This window comes from Camarhynchus parvulus, chromosome 1, assembly GCF_901933205.1.
Source record: "Camarhynchus parvulus chromosome 1, STF_HiC, whole genome shotgun sequence".
In the NCBI taxonomy this organism is placed as follows: domain Eukaryota; kingdom Metazoa; phylum Chordata; class Aves; order Passeriformes; family Thraupidae; genus Camarhynchus; species Camarhynchus parvulus.
Genome location: NC_044571.1, coordinates 31,094,987 through 31,112,945, shown reverse-complemented (window position 1 = coordinate 31,112,945; position 17,959 = coordinate 31,094,987). Strand labels below are relative to the sequence as shown.

Sequence of the window (17,959 nt, the reverse complement as noted above, 5' to 3'; positions counted from 1 at the left end):
AGTAATGGGTATTGACTATAGTTATGTACCACAATAGTCAGTATTCAGGACACATACACTTCTCTTTGCTAGTGGCTTTAGGTGTACCTGTCTATTTTCTGAATTGAGAATCACCACCAGCTCTTCCCAGCAAGGCTTTTAGATTGAAAAAGTGTGAAAACTAGGGCAAGTGTGAAAGTGCCCCACAGTAACGCTGCTTTTGAAGCAAAAACCCGGTGTGATTTGCTCCTCCTTTGTCAGCAGAAGCCTCGTTTTTAAAAGCAGTATTTAGGGTAGGAGCCAATCCGGAGCACCAGAAGGTGCCTTGAGTGTGAACGTGCAGAGTGCTCCCCATCTGCCCGCGCCCAAGGGCTGCCCACACCTTTAGCGAACGCCTCGAATTCGGAAATTGTCTCTGAATAACCCCATCCCAGGCAGGGCTGCTGGGGCAGCCTGGCTCTGTCCGGAGAGCGGCGGCGCAGTCCCGGCCGCGGCCGCTGGAGGGCAGTGTCTCCCCGGGAGAGGCGGCCCGGGAGCGGCGGGCTGGCTCCCTGCCCGCCGGGCGCCGCCAGCAGCCACCAGCATCGCTCTCCCTCTGTCACCTTCACAGGTACAGCACATATGCAAATGGTGTCAGCTCATCTGCTGGCTGGCAGACGGTGAGTTAAGATTGCCATTCATCGCCTGGAGAAGGCTCCGTCTGCTTTCCCTCGCGCTGACCTTTCTCCTGCTGGAACAGATGCAGCGGCTCCCTGAATTTGGATGTGCCTCCGCGCGCACCGAAGCGCTCCGGCAGTTCTCAGCAAGCCTTTGTAATACGGCTTTATATGTCCTTTTTTAACCGTTCTTTAGTCATTTTCCCACCTAAGCATTTTTAAAGCAATCGCCACTAATGCATTCTGCGGGCCTCCCAATGGAACAGAAAACCAGTGACAGAGAAAGGGCATTAAAAAAAATCTCTGAATATTTTGTTCCTTTTTATACAAATGATTAATTAGGACTCCTTCTTTATGGAGGCTAAAGATGCATTTAATTTGGGTTTTTAACAGATGGCTAATAGATGTTAAAAACACACTTGCTGATTGTAAATGTCCACTTACTAAGACTCAGTAACCATGTAATAGGTATTTTATGCATTAACTACAATGATATTAAATTAAAAATTGATTTTAATAACGTTATAGCATTTTACTAGCAATCAGAAACTGTCCTATAGAATCTAAGGTGCTTACATATATGTTTAGAAATCTCAATTTAATAGATAATCCAAGAGACTTAATTATCCCCATCACCATATTGCCCTTCATATAATATAAATAAAATTTATGATTATTGAGCCTAAAATGTCAGCCACAAAAGAACTTACCGAGCTGTTGGTACAAAAGTACATCACTCATAAAAACAACAAACCATCAGGCATTTAAAAATTAATTACACTGACGTACCATAGCCAACCTGTCACAATCAATAAATAAGTATGAATTGCTTATTTACAGAGACAGAATGCAGACTTGGTACAGTGATACAAGGGCTGGACCTTCCCAGAGAAGAAAGGATTCTCTTAATTTCAATAGAGAACATAATTCTATCTGGCTGCATCCAACATCTGATTTTCAAGAATTGGCTCACTGCAGAAAAGAAGCCTTTTGAAGAAAGCTTGATCTACTAACCATAATGCTGCCAGCTGTTTGTCTTCTGGCGTGGCGCTGGGGCCTGAGTGGGTTTTTAGTCTCACTGCATACCTTAAGCAAGAAGAAAAAAGCCAATGTGAGTTACCTGAGACAGCTTTGTATTACTGATCAGAGAGCTATGCTGGCCAATGTTGTTTGCTCTGCCCCTTTATACATATTTGTTCAAGTTACCAGCCATACATGCGTTTTTCCTGGTTGTGTTTCAGAGGTGTTTTGCCATTAGCAGTGCATCCCTGCACTCTTTAAACAGCCGTGAACTCCCTTGATCATCCATCAGTCCAGAGGGGAGCCTAGCTGGTGAGGTGACACTGTCCTACCAAAATAACCTCTGTTGCTGCAGAGACCCAGTTATACAGAGTTCATGCAGAAAGGGGTTTGGAGCTTTTGAAGGCAGACAGCCTGCCTGGAAGCTGGTGCTGACCTCACCCTGCCAGTTCTGAGTGTGTCTACTCAGATTTGCTCCTTCGAGCACAGCGTGGCAGAGGGGGAACATGTGGCTCAGAGCTATTTTTGCTCACATGACATTACATTCAAACTCTATAAATATTAAAGATCCACAGAGGTAGCACTGGTGTTTCAAGAGTGTATGTGCTATGCAAACACAAATTGGTTTCTGGAAATCTCAGCTTCCAGCTGAATACCTGAACAACAGACAAGGTTAGAACAACACACAGCGCTTCTGGGCTCACTTCCAGAAAAATACCTGCTCCCTATAATTAGCTGCTTGTGATTTTTTCTTACCTTTGCTTTCAAACTCTAATTCTGATATCTGTGCAAAGATTCAATATGAACATTTTGCTTCTACAGGCATACCTAGCAAACCACTTATTTTTCTGAGTTGCAGCGAGATCAACAGCAATTCACATTACAACACGGCCACAGCTATACACATTATTGAAAGCTATGCATCTGCAAGCAAAATTCATTTCCAGAGTTAGGACCATATATTTACTACCATGAGAAAAGACAGGGCAGACAAAGAAAGAGCTTTCTGCCTTTTGGGGAAAAAAAAAGAGAGAGAGAGAAAAAAAAAGGAGAAATTACAGAGATGGGGAAAAAAAGGAAGGAAAAAACTGCAGAGATGGAATGTACTATTCTCTTACAGAAAAAAAAGTATTTGATTTTCTTCAATAACCTTCCAGGTAGAAAGCTGGCCTCAATCCACTGAAATGTATGAGAAGACAGCCTTAAATAAAATGCCAGTGGAATTATTAACATACGAGAAAATCTTCACATCAACACTAAGTCCAAAAGAATGCTTTTGTTTTAGAAGCTCTGGCTCATTATGGATATGATTAAAAATGAAAATGTATTACTTCCTATGAGCTTAATCCTGACTGGATGGAGCTGCATGGTTGACTGTCCTGAGCAATGACACCATGGTCACTGTCAGTGCAGATTTCTCCACTACTGTGTCTGGGATTCTCTCTTGCAGAATCCCTCAGAGGCTGCAATGGTTCTGATCTTTGTTTTCTCTACCAATGACACTGCCAATAATGTTAATTTTAAGTACCAGCTATAATGGACAAAAGGACTTAAGAGACATACTTCAGAGGGACTGTGGATGGCACTGAATTCTAGACTGCCCTGTTTGGAGAGCCATGAAGGTGACTAAAGGTAGGGGTAGCTCTGAGGTGAGCTGTGCTCCTGATTTCACTGGCTACATTAGAGCGCACACATCAAATGGAGTCTGAGTGTCCATTTTTCTGTCACTATTCAAATCTTCTTTCAGGTAATCTTTAAACAGCAATCTTACATGTGTTGCAATATTTTTCAAGTTACCACTCCATGAAAATGTTTTGTTATTATGGATTTCTGGTTTCCTCCACTGAGTAGTTCATGACTTACATCATGAAACTCTTGAAGTAATTTGCAACTTTAGCATTAGGAAAACCTTTGGGGTTTTTTGCTCGTGTTTTTGTTTGTTTCTTTCATTTTTTTTTCATTCTTCACAGTTTCTTGATTTAATTTCCAAAGAAATCACAGATAATACATATACATTACATATGAACAACCAGGCCCAGGTAAGGAGTTCACTTTTACTGCATGTACAAAAATAGGTGATAACGCAGATGATCATGTTTGCACAGAGCAACCCCTAGGGTCATTGCCTTCCTTTCCTACCTGATGAGTTCAACTGTCTCTGAATACATGGTATAAGGGGATTTAGATTCCATTGGGCCTTGTTCCATTGCATTTCCACACTCAATAAACGATAGTGCTGCTTCTGCATAATTCAGTGCCTTTCCAAACTTCTCCACCTAGAGAGAAAAAATAAGGACACAGAGATGTAGTGTAATCATCAAGATGTCGTTACATTTGATGGGATTTTCTCAACAAATATTGTAAACTTGACACAAGTTGATATATGTTCAGGTGCACAATTTTTCCTGTGAGAAAGCTAATACCTATCAAACCCTGTGCATCAGTGAAAATCATAAGATAGAGAAAATAGAGGTAGAAAAGGCTCTGAGATATTATTTGTTCCACACTCTTGTGTCCAAAGAAGGGTCAGCTGTGCCTAGGACATTCCCAACCGTGTTTGTTAAAGCTCTTCCAGTGCTGGAAATTCCACAAACTCATGCTGCCTTTTGTTCCAGCTTTCATCTTTCGTTAAAAAGGGTTTCACACATCTTTGCAAGTGTAGTTTTTTATCCCTCAACAAAGAAAGGTAACAGATATCATAACTAAGAGAAGAGAAGTAAATACTTTGACTACTAACTCTTACACAAAGGCTCATCTCTGTTCTCCTGTCTTCTTTATCCCTACCATTTTCAGCATTGTTCTCCTCTTGTCAGGAATTTGCTTTCTACATCCTCCTCCTCTTTCAGGGACTGCTCTGCTCCCCCAGCATCTTCTGCCATCCTCCTTCCTTGCCCTGTTTCTCCTCCTATTTTTGGTACTTCTTTGTGAATGTATTTGTGCACTAACATGCATATATATACATGCATGTCCTGAGTAACACTGCATATGCAAACATGCATCTAATGTTCATATGTGTACACTTACGTGCCACTTATCTGCCCTCAGAATTTCATTTTTGAAGTGAAGAGAGAGATGAATCCTACTAATACCTCTCTGTCCTGACTTCTCTCTCCTTCAGTCAGAACTCCTGCGGTACATAAAGCCCATTAATGGACTGGATGCATTTGGTTGAAATCTGATGCACACAGTGAAAGGTTAATGGACCTTATTCTTTTCCAAGGGATAAAGATTTTAAATAGTAACTTTGGAATGGCACACTAGCTTCAATCTATTTTAGGTTCTTATATGACTCCCACTGCGATCATACCAGAGAACTTCACAAACTTTTTATTATATTTCTCCCCCTGATGCTCCGGTGCGGGTGGAAGTGCTATTATCCCAATTTCACAGATGGGGGACTGAGGAGCAGAGAGACTTAGAGTAATTTTCAAGCTGCTCACTGTGAGTGCCTGTGTCAGGTAGTGCAGTGCCAAAGTAGGAGGTGTCGAGCCCAGCAAGGTGATTCAAAGTGCCTGGAGGCACTTTGGCAATATGGCATTTTCCCCAGGATGCCTACACAGCCAGGGAGGGAGAGGAAGCACCTGCAAAGGGCTGTTTACAAGGTGTAAGGTGCTGGTCCACTGTGTAGGGAAGCTGAATGTGGAGGATATTTCAACCACCTGATAGTGACAGAAAGCTATTCAAACCGTGCCTAGGTGACTTTCATGCAGCAAACTTGTGGCACAGCAGAGAATAATGTTGGCAACTCCACTTTCTGGGAGTCTACCATAAGAACATTTCTCTCCAGGCTAAGAACTTCCTTTGCATATTAAGTGATCCTTTCCATTCTGTTTAAAGCAACATACTAAAATGCACCATTTGTACTTCTCCACAATATTTTCTGATTTTAAGACTCACTTTAGAGTAATATGGAACTGAATAAACCACAGAAATTTGTGCTAATAAACTCAGGTAGAGTGTAAAACTCGGTGTTAGTGTTCTAAATTAAGGATCTGCTTCTGCTTCCTTGGCTTTTCTACATTCTGCACAGCTGAGAAAAACCTTTCTTCTTTCCTGATGGTATGATAGCAAAGTGTCTGTCTGACAGAGCAAGACAGGAAAGCAGCTACCTGCAACACAGCCACCCTAATGCAGGGTCCCACTCCATATACTGCCATCTCATGTTGTGCTGGCTTATCTGTGGCACTGGACAAACACAGCCTTGGAGAGAACTGAGGGACAGCTAAGCAGAGCTCTGCTGCAGCACTGCATACTTTGTTGCACCCATTTGTTTGGAAAGACAAGCATCTCTTCAGTGCTCCATACAACCTCAGATTCCCCTTTTTCTTTCTGGCTACATTTTTAGACAGGTCAAAGCCAGGGTGAAGAATCTGTTTGTTGCAACAGTACTTTGTGTGCTAAGTGTTCCTCTAGGGTTACAAAAATTCTTTGTGTGCTTCTGATTATGTTGGGAAACATCTGCCATGAAACCAGTATTCTTTTGGCACTGAAAAGCCAAAGCTCTTTAAAAAAAAGTGCAAATACCTCAGCTACCAGACCAAATTTGGAGTGAGATGCAATTATAGGACCTAGCCAGCTAGTTAAACTGAGAAGATAGGTATGTGGATCCTTTATGCAGCCTCCATTACTATAGTTACTAATTAAAGCAAAGGGATAAATGGAAAGTTTTATTTATCCAGGCCTTTATCTCAGTAAGTCATTATTTGTTAAGTCATAGTTTATTGGGCTATGAACATTTGATTATATAAACATTTCTTAATTTAACAAGCCTAGCCATCCTTATAATAGATTTTATAATTACCCCAGGAATACTGCACTGATGAAGAAACTGCATTACAAAAATTATTTGAGCAATGTAACTGGAAAGAAAATGTTCTCACCATTGCATCTGCTTTATGCTTCTTCCGTTTAGCTTCCTGCATAAAGTAATCTGCATTGCGTGGTCTACCAGGGGAAAATAAGAAGACATTTTATTATTTTCTGAAGTGCAGAATATTTTAAGGTTGTTTTTCCCTTATTTTAAACCTGATTTGCAAACATTTTTTATGAAGAAAATACACTTATCGTGTAACCATGCATCTTCTATTTTCAAATTGCTGCCCGTGGAGACAATAGCATTTATGGCTGTTCTCATTCTTTAGAAGTCAGTGATTCAAGTAAAGAAAGGCTAATAAAATGCATTTTTATGGATTATATAAACTGCTTCCCAAATTAGTGCAGTTCTGATCTGCAAAATGGATACAGGCATTAAGCAGAACAAGATATTCTGTCTTCTCCTCTCCCTGGTGCTTGCTTACCTGTTTTTCTAGTCCTCTATGTACATTGCTATTTGCCTTGGCTTCTCCCTCCTCTCAAAACAAGTGTGTGTTTAATCTCTCCACTCTGAAAACACACACCGAACCTGCTTGCCTCCACAGCTACATCTCGCTCTTGTCCCTCTTATCTGTAAGCATGCTGAGTACTGTTTACTTTTGCTTCCTGGAGTTCATCTCTGACTCAGTGCTGGGCCACCTGCTGCAATTCCACTGGCATTCCTCGTGCCAATTTCTTCATTGATTTCTCCTCACACAGATCTGAGAGATTCCATCCCTTCCTTAACCTACCTGACCCACTGACTGCAGGGCACAAATTCAACTCCTGTTTCTCTCCTGAAATTCACAAGTGCGTTTGTAACCAGATTTATCCACTCTCATTCACACTGGAAACAAACTGATGTCTCTGTGTCACCACATCAGTGAGCTCCTCATGGCTGAAGCTAGTTTCTTCATCTCCTCCCAAAAGCTCTCCTTATGGCACCTTTATAAGTCACTGTGGAGAACAGCCATTTGCTGTGTCATTTCAGACCATAACCTTGCATCTTCAGTCAATGCCTCTCATGAAAGTCTTCACATTTCCTGACCCTGCAGATTCTTCCTGTCTCATGTACGTGGGAGCTGGCCTTCTTTCTCTACTCAGCTAAAATATGTCTTGGTTCTTCTCAGCTTATATTGTGGTTACTACATCCTTGTCTCTCTCAGAGAGGGAAGTTTTGACTTGCAAAATAGTTTTCTTAGTATTGATTAGAATATAATTTCTTTGTCCTCATCTCAAGAAAATGAGACATTCCCAAGTATCTGGAGTATGAATTCTGATGTTTTTACTGCTCATGTTTTTAAGAGCTTGGTGTTGTAAACAATATGTTATTATTGCCACTCAGCAATCTGTTATATGTTAACTCCAATAGGCAGCTCAGCTCCACTCACTCACTCACTCACTCACTCACTCACTCACTCACTCACTCACTCACTCACTCACTCACTTCCCTCCCATGAGATGGGGAGAGAATCAGGAGGGTTTCAAAAGCGTGGAAGAGTAAAGTAAGAAGACTTGCACATTTAGATAAAGACAGACTAACAGATAAACCAAAGTAGAACAAGGAATTCCTCCACTTCCCATGGGCAGGAAGGTGTTTAGCCATTGTATGGAAAGCAGGGTTTCAACATGATTAACAGTGACTCGGGCAGACAAATGCCATCACTCCAAATATTCACCCCTCCTTCCTTCTTCTCTCAGCTTTATATGCCAAGCATGACACCATGGTGTGGTCAGCAGGAGTCAGCTGTCCCAGCTGTGTCCCCTCCCAAGTCCTTGTGCAACCCCAGCCTCCCTCCTGGAGTGTGGGGTGAGAGGCAGAAAAGGCCTTGAGACTATCCCAGCCCAAAAAATTCATATTCCTAACTTTTTTCCCTTGAAATTGGGATTTCTGAGCACATGTATTCAACAAAATGTTTTGTGTCAGTCAGAGAAGATGCATATCTAAAAAGTGAAGTGGGATGGATGAGTAAAACATTTGTGCTCATAGCAGTAAGAACATGCTCAGTTCCATAACTGAGGTAAGTGTGAGCATGAGGGAACTTCTTGACAGAAGAGGGGAGCTATATAACCTCCTCAAGAACATAAGGCTATTTGAACAGTAGATTTACTCAGTCTGTTTCTTTCTATTTATATGCACACAGTTTTAAGGACATTTAATTGCATCAGAGGAAGTTAGTCAACCTTATTTTGAAGAGAAGAAAGGCTAAATATAACTAGATAGAAATGAAATTCAAAGTCTGGCTAATTTAGAATGATTTCTGTCCTAAAAACCTTGTAGATATGAAAAGCAGTTCCTTTGTTCCAGCTTTCTTTAAAATATTATTCTCTTGAAGCTTAGTCTACCTGTTAGGTCAGAAAGGGGACTAGACAGGTTTGTGTCTTAGTATCTCATAATCTACTGCCAATGCAAATACTTCCTATGCCACAGAAAACATTCTTAGTAAGAAGAACCATCTGAAACTGGTCTTGGTCAATTATAAAATATTACACATTGAAATAGTCTTAGCTTGATGCAGAAAAATAGCTATGCTTTTAGGAACACTGAAAGAATTGTTAAAAAATGTTAAGTTCTGCCTCTCTTTGTCTTGTGCAATGACCTAGGGAAGATGGTTTACTATGAAGACCCAAAAAGCAAAGCCAAGTAGAACAAATCAACAAATCAAGTCTCATCTCTCTGAAATGATGAAAGTGATGAACTTTTACATGAGCCTGTCAAACTCAGGTTGTTAAAATACATCCTCTCCAGCATTCCCTCCTGTATATCACCCAGCACTACACGCCTAATTTTCTTGTCTGAAGCATGGTAAGAGGCTGTAAAAACAAAGTGAGATAACACAATGTAATTATGGTCGACTTATTTATACGTTAATTGTAAAATGGTTTTCAACTTGCAGCAGGATTTATTCTCCTGAGTTATGATTAGCAATGAAGGTATTAGCAGGAGATCCTGAACCAAGGAGACTTGCATTGAGGGTCCTGCTATGGGATGGTTAAGCATAACACAGAAACTGAAGTTATTGCTTTGTACTAAGCTGCTTGCAAAATCTAATATAAAAAAAAAGAAGCTATTAAAATGACATTTTAAAGCGAAGCATAAATATATTCTCCATGTGAATGTTTAGGTATTTCCATAGGAAAAATACAAGATTGATTTAAAAATCAGGGCATGCCTAACAGAAATTAAGATGCATTGGGAAAAAATGGATAGGGTATCATTTTTATTAGCTTCCTAAACAGAACTTGTTCAGTAGTGTTAATAAACATGCCAAGTCAAATTCTGATGTCTTTATGCCACCTATGAAATACTATTCTTCAATTTATTGCTACATGTTAATGACCTTTCTATTCAGATAACTAATGTGCGTGTTAGGTGAAAATGGGAAGCTGAAATGTCCAATAGATTCAATGTATGTTTTTGTATCATTTTAGCAACAAAAAGGGGTGCTTGATTTAATTATTTACTGGGGTTTTTTTTAATGAGAGTTAAAGGGGTTTCAAGTTCAGTTTTGTTTAGCTTCTCACTGCTCATGAACGTAATCTGTCTTTTTACATTCAGTATACTAGTTTAAATTATTATGTCATGAAGTAAAAAAAATAAGAAAAACACCCTCTTTCATGGGCTCCTTGAAGATAAGAGGCTGCCTGAGCTCACGGACATATGCAGACACATGAGAAAACTGATGCATAAATTAATTATTCTGGATAGCTCTTTTGCATACTGCATATTTTTTTCCGATGAAGTTTGTTAGTTATATTCTGATTTACAGATTCTGAAGCTACAGCGACCAAGAACCCATGCCTGCTACAAACATGAAGGTCCATGCAAACCTCCTCTGCAGCTTGACCTATTTAGTTATGTTGGTGACAATCTCAGACTGGAGATTTTACAGGTAATCTCACTGGATGCTAATTTCAGATACTATTTGTTATTGATGAGAGGCATCTTGAGGAAAAGTAAGTGTGTTTTCCCACTGATGAGATTCAGAAAGATCTGTGGCTAAAACCCTTTTCAGGTCTTTGGTCTCAGCTTTGCAATCCCCCTGCAGATCACAGCCTTGCCACAGCCAGAGAACCAAGAGAATAAAAAAAAAATTCTGGTACCAGGCTACTGGTTGAACTGGAGTGCCTGTGAGTAGCAGAAGCAGCACTGGAGACTCTTTATGTTTACTGGTCATGAATGTAAACTGAAGTTGCAAGGAAATGTATTCAGTGACTTCTGGTTTTCAGACAATTGGGTCACATTCTCCTATTAAGTTAGTTACAACTGTATGAATCTATTGGCATCAGCACTTTCACTCCAGATTTACAAACAGAATTCAGACCTGTTGTTAAAAAAAAATTAAAAAGAAGTCTGACTTCAAATTAACAGATACGAACAAATGTTTTATCTCTATTAAAATGCACAAGAAAGTCTTTTGTTTCTGAATATCTGATTGTTGGTACTTTCAGAAATATAGTCTTTTTCAACAAAGCCAAAGGGGAGTTCTAATACACTGCTCTAATGCATCTCATATATCTCTCTGAATGGCAAGAGAAAGAGCGTAAAGCATTAGAGCCAACTAAGTCAGACTGCTGGTGAATTCTCCCTGGGATCAAGTGTCATTATGTGAAACTGGCTGCTCTCGAGGAGAATTTACCCTACTCTGTTGATTGGGGAAAGCAATCAAGTACCGCTGGAACGATTTCAACGCATTCTCAGTCAACACTAGGCAGTCACCTAGGCACTGCAACAGAATCCAGCCTTTTACAGAACAACCCCCCCACGGCTAGATCTGATAGTACAAACAAGGCCAGGCTTCCTTTTCAGCAGTGGCATTCAAACCATTTATGACTTTGACAAGGGCAGCCTCAGTAGCATGGCTGTGGCTGAATCCAGGATGAAATTTATCAAACAATCCACTACTGTCCAGTATTTCTCTCACTCGCCTTGGCACCGCTTTCCCTGGGAGCTTGTTGAAAACCAGCAGGAAGGACAGCGTATCCATTGCTTGTTATGTTGCGCGGGATCCCAGCGTGAGGTGAGATGGCTGCGGGCATTGGAATTACTCCTCTGCCAGAAGCAGCCTTTCAGAATTTCCAGGCTGTTGAGCTCCTAAGAGTGGTGTCACCACTACTCAGGTGAATGTCTGTCTGTGTACGTTTCTCTCATCCTATTTAGCTCCGTGCCATTACAGTGCATCTCCGCTACCTTTGTCTCCTGTGCTCTCCTCTGCATTTAATTTACTCCAGTTTAGTGGATAATTGCAAAAGTGTAAACTCATGCAATAAAAAAATGGGAAGAGAATCAAACAAAGTGAATCAATAAAAGCCTTACTTTGTACAGTAATTTATCAGCATCTACTGCAAAATCTCCTTGGAACTCAGAGCAGCCACTGGTATTTACAGAGTATGGTGTAGCTTAGATTCCAATATACAATTTTAATTATACTGCATTCAAAACTACATTTTTCATCTAATTTTTTATATTTTATATGAACTAAATACTAAACTATAGCATTTTCTGCTTCATTTACATAATCTACCACTTGTACATTATTTCTTGCTGTTGTATGGTGCTTTATGAGGATACATTAAAAAAACCTAATAAAAGTTCAATTAAACATCATAAATGTAGCCAAGTGTACATTTTAATACCCTTCAGAGATAATACTGCTGAAGTGTTGTAAAAAAACAAGCTAGTGCTTCCTCAGTGTACAACAATTGCATTTAGTAAAAGCAGCTTAAATCATCATTCTAAATATAGGAGCAGTTTCACAACTTTAGTAATCTAAACCCTAAAAAAATGAATGTGTTGGAAAGGAGTAGAACAGCAAAATGAGCAACTTTAAAATATGATCATAGCTAGGGGCAAATCAGAAGAAATTAGCTAGCCAGGGTGAACCCACAAGCAGTTTTGAAGCTGTGCCAGTATGCCCTGAACTTTCAGTCTAGGAGAAGAGAATCCCGTAAGAGCAGGAAAACCACATAACGTGAAAGGCAGGTGTACACAGCCTATTTGCTGTGTTGTAACAGGATGTGTCAGGAGCTTGTTTGACATGCTGGGTCATAGATAAGGGTATTCATCTTTGGGGTGAGTGATAGAGCTCAGCAGGTGCTACTATACAAAACAGTGCTCTTCCCTGATGGATCATAGCCTCCTGCCTGTTCCACCACTGTAAATAAATGCTGTTTTATGGGACGTGGCACGGCTGTGTCTGAGGCATGGCACACATAGTGGCACACAGGCTGGGGGAGAGCCCCTGGCACTGCCAAAGTGGGTAGCCAGCTCTATGGAAGTCTCATGGTCACTCTGGCAGACCCAGCAAGCCTGGAAGTTCAGCAGAGGAGCATGCAAGGGGAGAGGGCCAGGAGATAAATATTGAGCCATTTAAATGATAGTACTATAGGCATTTCAGAAAGAAAGGAACAAAGGATCTGATTGCAGTTGGGCCAAAATGTGAGAAAAATTGACCCAATCCCACAACTACACAACTACTATCTTGTTGGGTTTAGTATAACAAGGTCAATAGCTTAGCTAAGAAGAATAGATGAATAGTACAGATACCTAGAGAGGGAGTTACTATTGCAAAAAACAGCAGACAAAATTAAAGCCTGGTATCTAATGGAAATAAAATGCAGAAGGATAAAATTAAGTGGGGACTCCTATTTTGGCAAAAATGCAAAATCCCCCTGACTAACCATGTCAGTATAGTGAAATACAGGAGAACACGAGAAAGAGTCAAAATCTACTACAAATTCCTGTGTATGACCCAGATTCATGACTTAAAGATTTCCATGTGAAATCAATATCTAGACTGAAACACACAAGGGCAAAGTGTACAAGTGAACAGAGAGGAATGAAACAAGTATTCACAACAGGGACTTGAATAAACTTTCCTGTTTTAAAAGCAGATGTAGAAAACACTGTGTGCTTGCAGATAAACTACAATTTTGTCTCTTTCAATGTATATTAAATAGATGTTCTGAACTAAACTAATTGCAGTTAGAGTGACAACCTTTATAATCAGTCCTACAGAGACAGGGCGGTACCACAGCAGTCCACATCTATTTTGTTTTAAAATGCCACAGAATGACACCTTGAATTCTCAAGAAGCATCCATAAAGCAAAGGCAGAAAGACACTTCTGGGAGAGGGTCCACCTGGCAGGCAGGTCTGATGTTTCCAGCTCTGATGAGGGAGAAGACAAGGTGTGGGTGAAACTGTTGGGTCAGAGTACATGTGAAGTCTGAGTCAGTGAATGGGGTGTCTACACTGAAAGAAGAAGGTGACCCTGAAACAAAGACCCTATCCAGGGATCCTGTCCTGTGGAGTCTGTCTAAGACACTTCAGGAATCACAGGATTTGAAAGAAATCATAACCAGGCACTAAAGGCCAGGAAGACATCTGATAAGGATTTTGGGAAGTGATGTTCCTCATGTGTGTTAAATTATCACAGCCCCTCTGCAGCTCCATGACTTGTTGCTGGTTCTCAAAATGAACAGGGTACTCCCAGGGTAAAAATCAGTTTGAATGGTCTACCTGTGATTCTCTAAAGAGATTATGATTATTGCCAGTGTGGTTTGTCATCACTGAAAGATGAAAATATCCTTTATATGTTGAAGGAATGATCAGGAAAACTCTTAATGCATCCTTGAGGAATCACAGCCTTTGCACCCTAGGGCAATTTCAGTCTAAAAGGGAAACTTCTGGGTAACTATATTGTTAAAAATGGACTTGAAGCACATTCTTCAAATGTATATAAAGTTATTTTCCACTGCCACAAGGACAGCAAAGCTGTCTTGGGAATTAAACCTCAGATAGAGGCATTAGACTACCTTTTCCACATCCCATTCATGAATCCTGGCATTGAGCGTGATGAAAACCCACACCATTCTGTGATCCAGCACAAGCAGACAAACCCTCAGTTACACTGCAATGGACTTGTAGATATTAGTAGAGAAACAAAACCTAAGGAAAACAAGCTCTGACAAGAACCAGAGATGTGGTAGAACAGCAAAAACAATGGGAAGTTAGATGAGACTTCCTCATATTCAGTGTGAGACTGACTACTCAAAGAGCTGCAGGGTTTGGACTGTCTTTGTTATGTACTGCAGACATCTGCTCATGGCTCACCATGCAGAGGCGAGGAAAGACCAGGAGAGACTGCTGGAAGAGACTGTTCTCTCCCATCTGTGTAACTCAGTTCTGCTTCTGGAACCTGAAGGAGTGTCTGCTGAACCTGATTAGAAGGCCCTTGTCGTTCTTACTGTTATGATTTACAGTGGATTGAAGATATTTTCTAGTCAATCTGTAGAGTAAGAAAAAGTTACACTAAAATCAATTTAAACAAACAAATTCTCTTTCATAAGTAACAAAATATTCAGAGACTATTTCAGACCTGAGTCTGTCAAGAGAACCATTCATTCCTTGGCTATGCCTGTGCAAGTGAAATAAGGAGGGCAAGGATACCAGCTTTATCATTTGATCATCCATGCCATGTAATTGCTAATATTCTCCCTGGCATAGTTTTGAGCTCAGACAATGCCTGGGAACAGCTTGGGGACAGCACAGGCTAGGAACTATTCTCAGGAGACAGTGAATGTGGTTTGTTTTGGGGAGTGAAGACAGTTTAATCATATAAACATAAGCTTGCTGAACCACTTGCCTACAGGAGCAGAGGAGGGACATGTATGTAGCTAAGTTCAAAAGAGGTCGACAGCTCTGGCTTTCATATGATGACAGGGACTAGTGGCTAAAAATTCTATACCCTGAAAATCTGCTAGAGCTGATGAAGCATCAGTTTCCCACCAAAACAAGCCCTCATTAAAGTGTCCCTTTAATGGTGACCCACGGTCTTGCAGAGAGCAGGCAGCTAAATTATCTAATCATGGGAGGCAGTGTCTGGCATGTCTAATGTTATTTTGTCATGGGCAGCATTCATGTGAGAAATTCAGTGCCATGAGTAAGAAGGGAAGAAGAGGAAGATTGGGAGGGTCAGATGAAGTCTTGAAATCCCCTAAAGCCAAGAAACTCAAAGCAGTCCACAGTAGGCATATAAATTTGTGAAGAACGTAGTGTCATAGGTGTTGGTCTGACTAGTTATTTTCTAGATTGCTGATGAGAAGAAAGAGGAGCCACTCTCTATTCCTGAACTGTGCTCCTCAGGATATGTTCAACACTACAAAAGTACCTCTAAATACTTCAGGAATTCTTAAGGCATTTTGAACAATTCAAGTAAGATCACTTCCAGATGTATGAGTCACAACCTAAGAGGACTTTTTCCTTTCCACTTTAAGGAGAAATAACAAGGAAGAGAAGACTGAAAATGAGACACTTGGAGTTCAAGTCAAAACAAAGAGAAGTGCCAGGAAGTTATTTTCATAGGCTGTATATTTAACACCTTTACAGGTGAATATTTTCTGGGTATATGGTTTACTGTTTGGCAAACAAACACAGGAATTCTGTCTCACTGCAGAGTATGTCCCTTGCACAATGTATAGCTGATGGGTGTCTGTAGCACCTAAACCCATAAAGGTGGAAGAGGCATTCAAGAAAATATGAACTTATAAAAAAACGCTGTAGAAGATGTATTATCTTGTTCCTATAATGCAAGAAAAAAAGAAAAATAAATGAAAGTGAAGAAAAAGCGCATCCCAAGTTTGAAATTATAACTCAAAATTCAAGTAAAAAAATAATCCCAAAGAACATGTTCTGATTTAGTTATAAGGAAAGATAGGAAGCTAGGTGCACTCTGCTATTTTTTATACCACACAAGCACTATTTTGAGGGTACCCTTGGGCACACACAGGATGTCTATGCCTAGGACTTCAAGGACAGCAGACTTTGCTCCTAAATGCAGTTATTGGGAATTCAGTGAAATCACAGGAGGATTCAATATGGCTTGAAGCATTATTATGTAGCCTTGAAAATGTTCTCTTCATGGAGTCAGAAGTCACCAAAAATCCAGGAAATCTTACTAAAAATTACTACTGGACACAGCATTGATGTCATTGACACATGTGGTATGCTGGGTACCTCTAAGTATATTCAGATTCACCAGCAAACAATGGCAAACCAGGGGAAGGAGACTTTTGCCTGTCTTTTGAAGACTGTTAGCTATATTTACTGTTATACTGCAGTGTATGTGTATACAGCACTCTGCCAAGCAAGATATACTTTTTACTGACCTACTTGTGTTCCAATTTATTGCTAGTGACAGCTGTTGTCAATGATCTGGAGAAAATAAATTGAGAATACAGTAAAGAGACACTGACTGGTCAAAAAAATCAGTTGTTGTTTTAAATCAAATATAAGGGATTTAGTCTCTTTAAAACTTTAGAGTCTGATTAAAATTAAGACTTTAAAGCCGTGGCTGGATTACAGTAATTCAGAACTTCATGGATTATGAGATGAAATACTTCATAGGCATCATTTAGGACAAATGCTGCCATTAGGATTACTACATAATTTAGACCTACTGTACTGCATTCCTTCAAATCCTCTGCTGTGGTGCTATACAAATTTGAAAGGCACTGGCTGCCATATTTAATTTGATCCTTCTAACATGTGAGTCAAATTTGTTGACATTTAACATTTGCAGCCAGTCTAATCTGCTACATTTCAGTGACTCCTCTGCACAGGAATTTCAGAAAGAAGATCCAGTGTAGCTGGTATTCTGGTTGTGTATCCCAGCTACAAGTTGTGGATGATAGCTGTAGTACTTGACAAGCTCCCTCCTCTAGCTAGCACAACTGGCATTTAACTGTTTATGGCTTTTAAGGCCAAATTAGGACATATTTGTTTCTGTGTTTTATCTTTTTTTGCCTTTTTAGACTTTGTTTTAGTGGTCTACAAGTTGCTTTGGGATATTCTATGCGGAAGGCACTACACATGAACAGTTTAATTGTATCTCTCTCTGAAAAGATGAAACAGTTTTATTGGAGATGTTTGCCAGAGGAATCACTTGTAACACTAATGGAGAAAGCTGGTGATAAAAGCCTCAGATGATAGAGATGGTGACCAAAGCAGATCTCCTATGACTATATCCTAGGGGAAAAACAAAGCAAACCAGTCCACCTTTTTTCTTTGTTGGCAGCTTGAGGGAAAATCAGATGAAGACACAATAGTTTTGTTGTAACTGTTTCTATGTTTTTTTCTAATCCAGAGATGAGCATATCCTACAATTCTGACTTTTATCAGACACTCTGACGCCTTTCTGCCTTGTATGTACATGTTTAAACTGCAGAAAAAATTGAGCAGTTGCAAGTAAGTTATAGACGACAGAGTATTTTAAGAGATACGAAGAGTTAGGTAGTACTTATAAACAGTTTCATGTTCGATGGAGATTGTTGAGTAAGTGTACTAAGAGAGTTAAAAACATGAAGGGAGGTGGAGAAAGAGGGTGAATAAGGATGTATACACAGAAGAGTTTTCTCCAAAACAGGTGGGAAACCTGATTACATTTATTCGTC

At 40.1% G+C, this 17,959-nt stretch overlaps 1 protein-coding gene across 3 annotated transcripts in view; it reads right to left on the bottom strand.

Moving 5' to 3' along the window:
• AFF3 (AF4/FMR2 family member 3) overlaps positions 1-17,959 on the bottom strand; it is a 321,693-nt gene that overhangs the window by 12,016 nt on the left and 291,718 nt on the right. For all 3 annotated transcript variants that reach the window (XM_030957367.1, XM_030957375.1, XM_030957383.1), the window contains 3 exons: positions 6,536-6,599; positions 3,795-3,931; positions 1,650-1,721 (listed from right to left, as the gene is read on the bottom strand). In XM_030957367.1, coding sequence (XP_030813227.1) covers positions 1,650-1,721; positions 3,795-3,931; positions 6,536-6,599 — 273 coding nt within the window. The remainder of the gene's footprint in view (positions 1-1,649; positions 1,722-3,794; positions 3,932-6,535; positions 6,600-17,959) is intronic.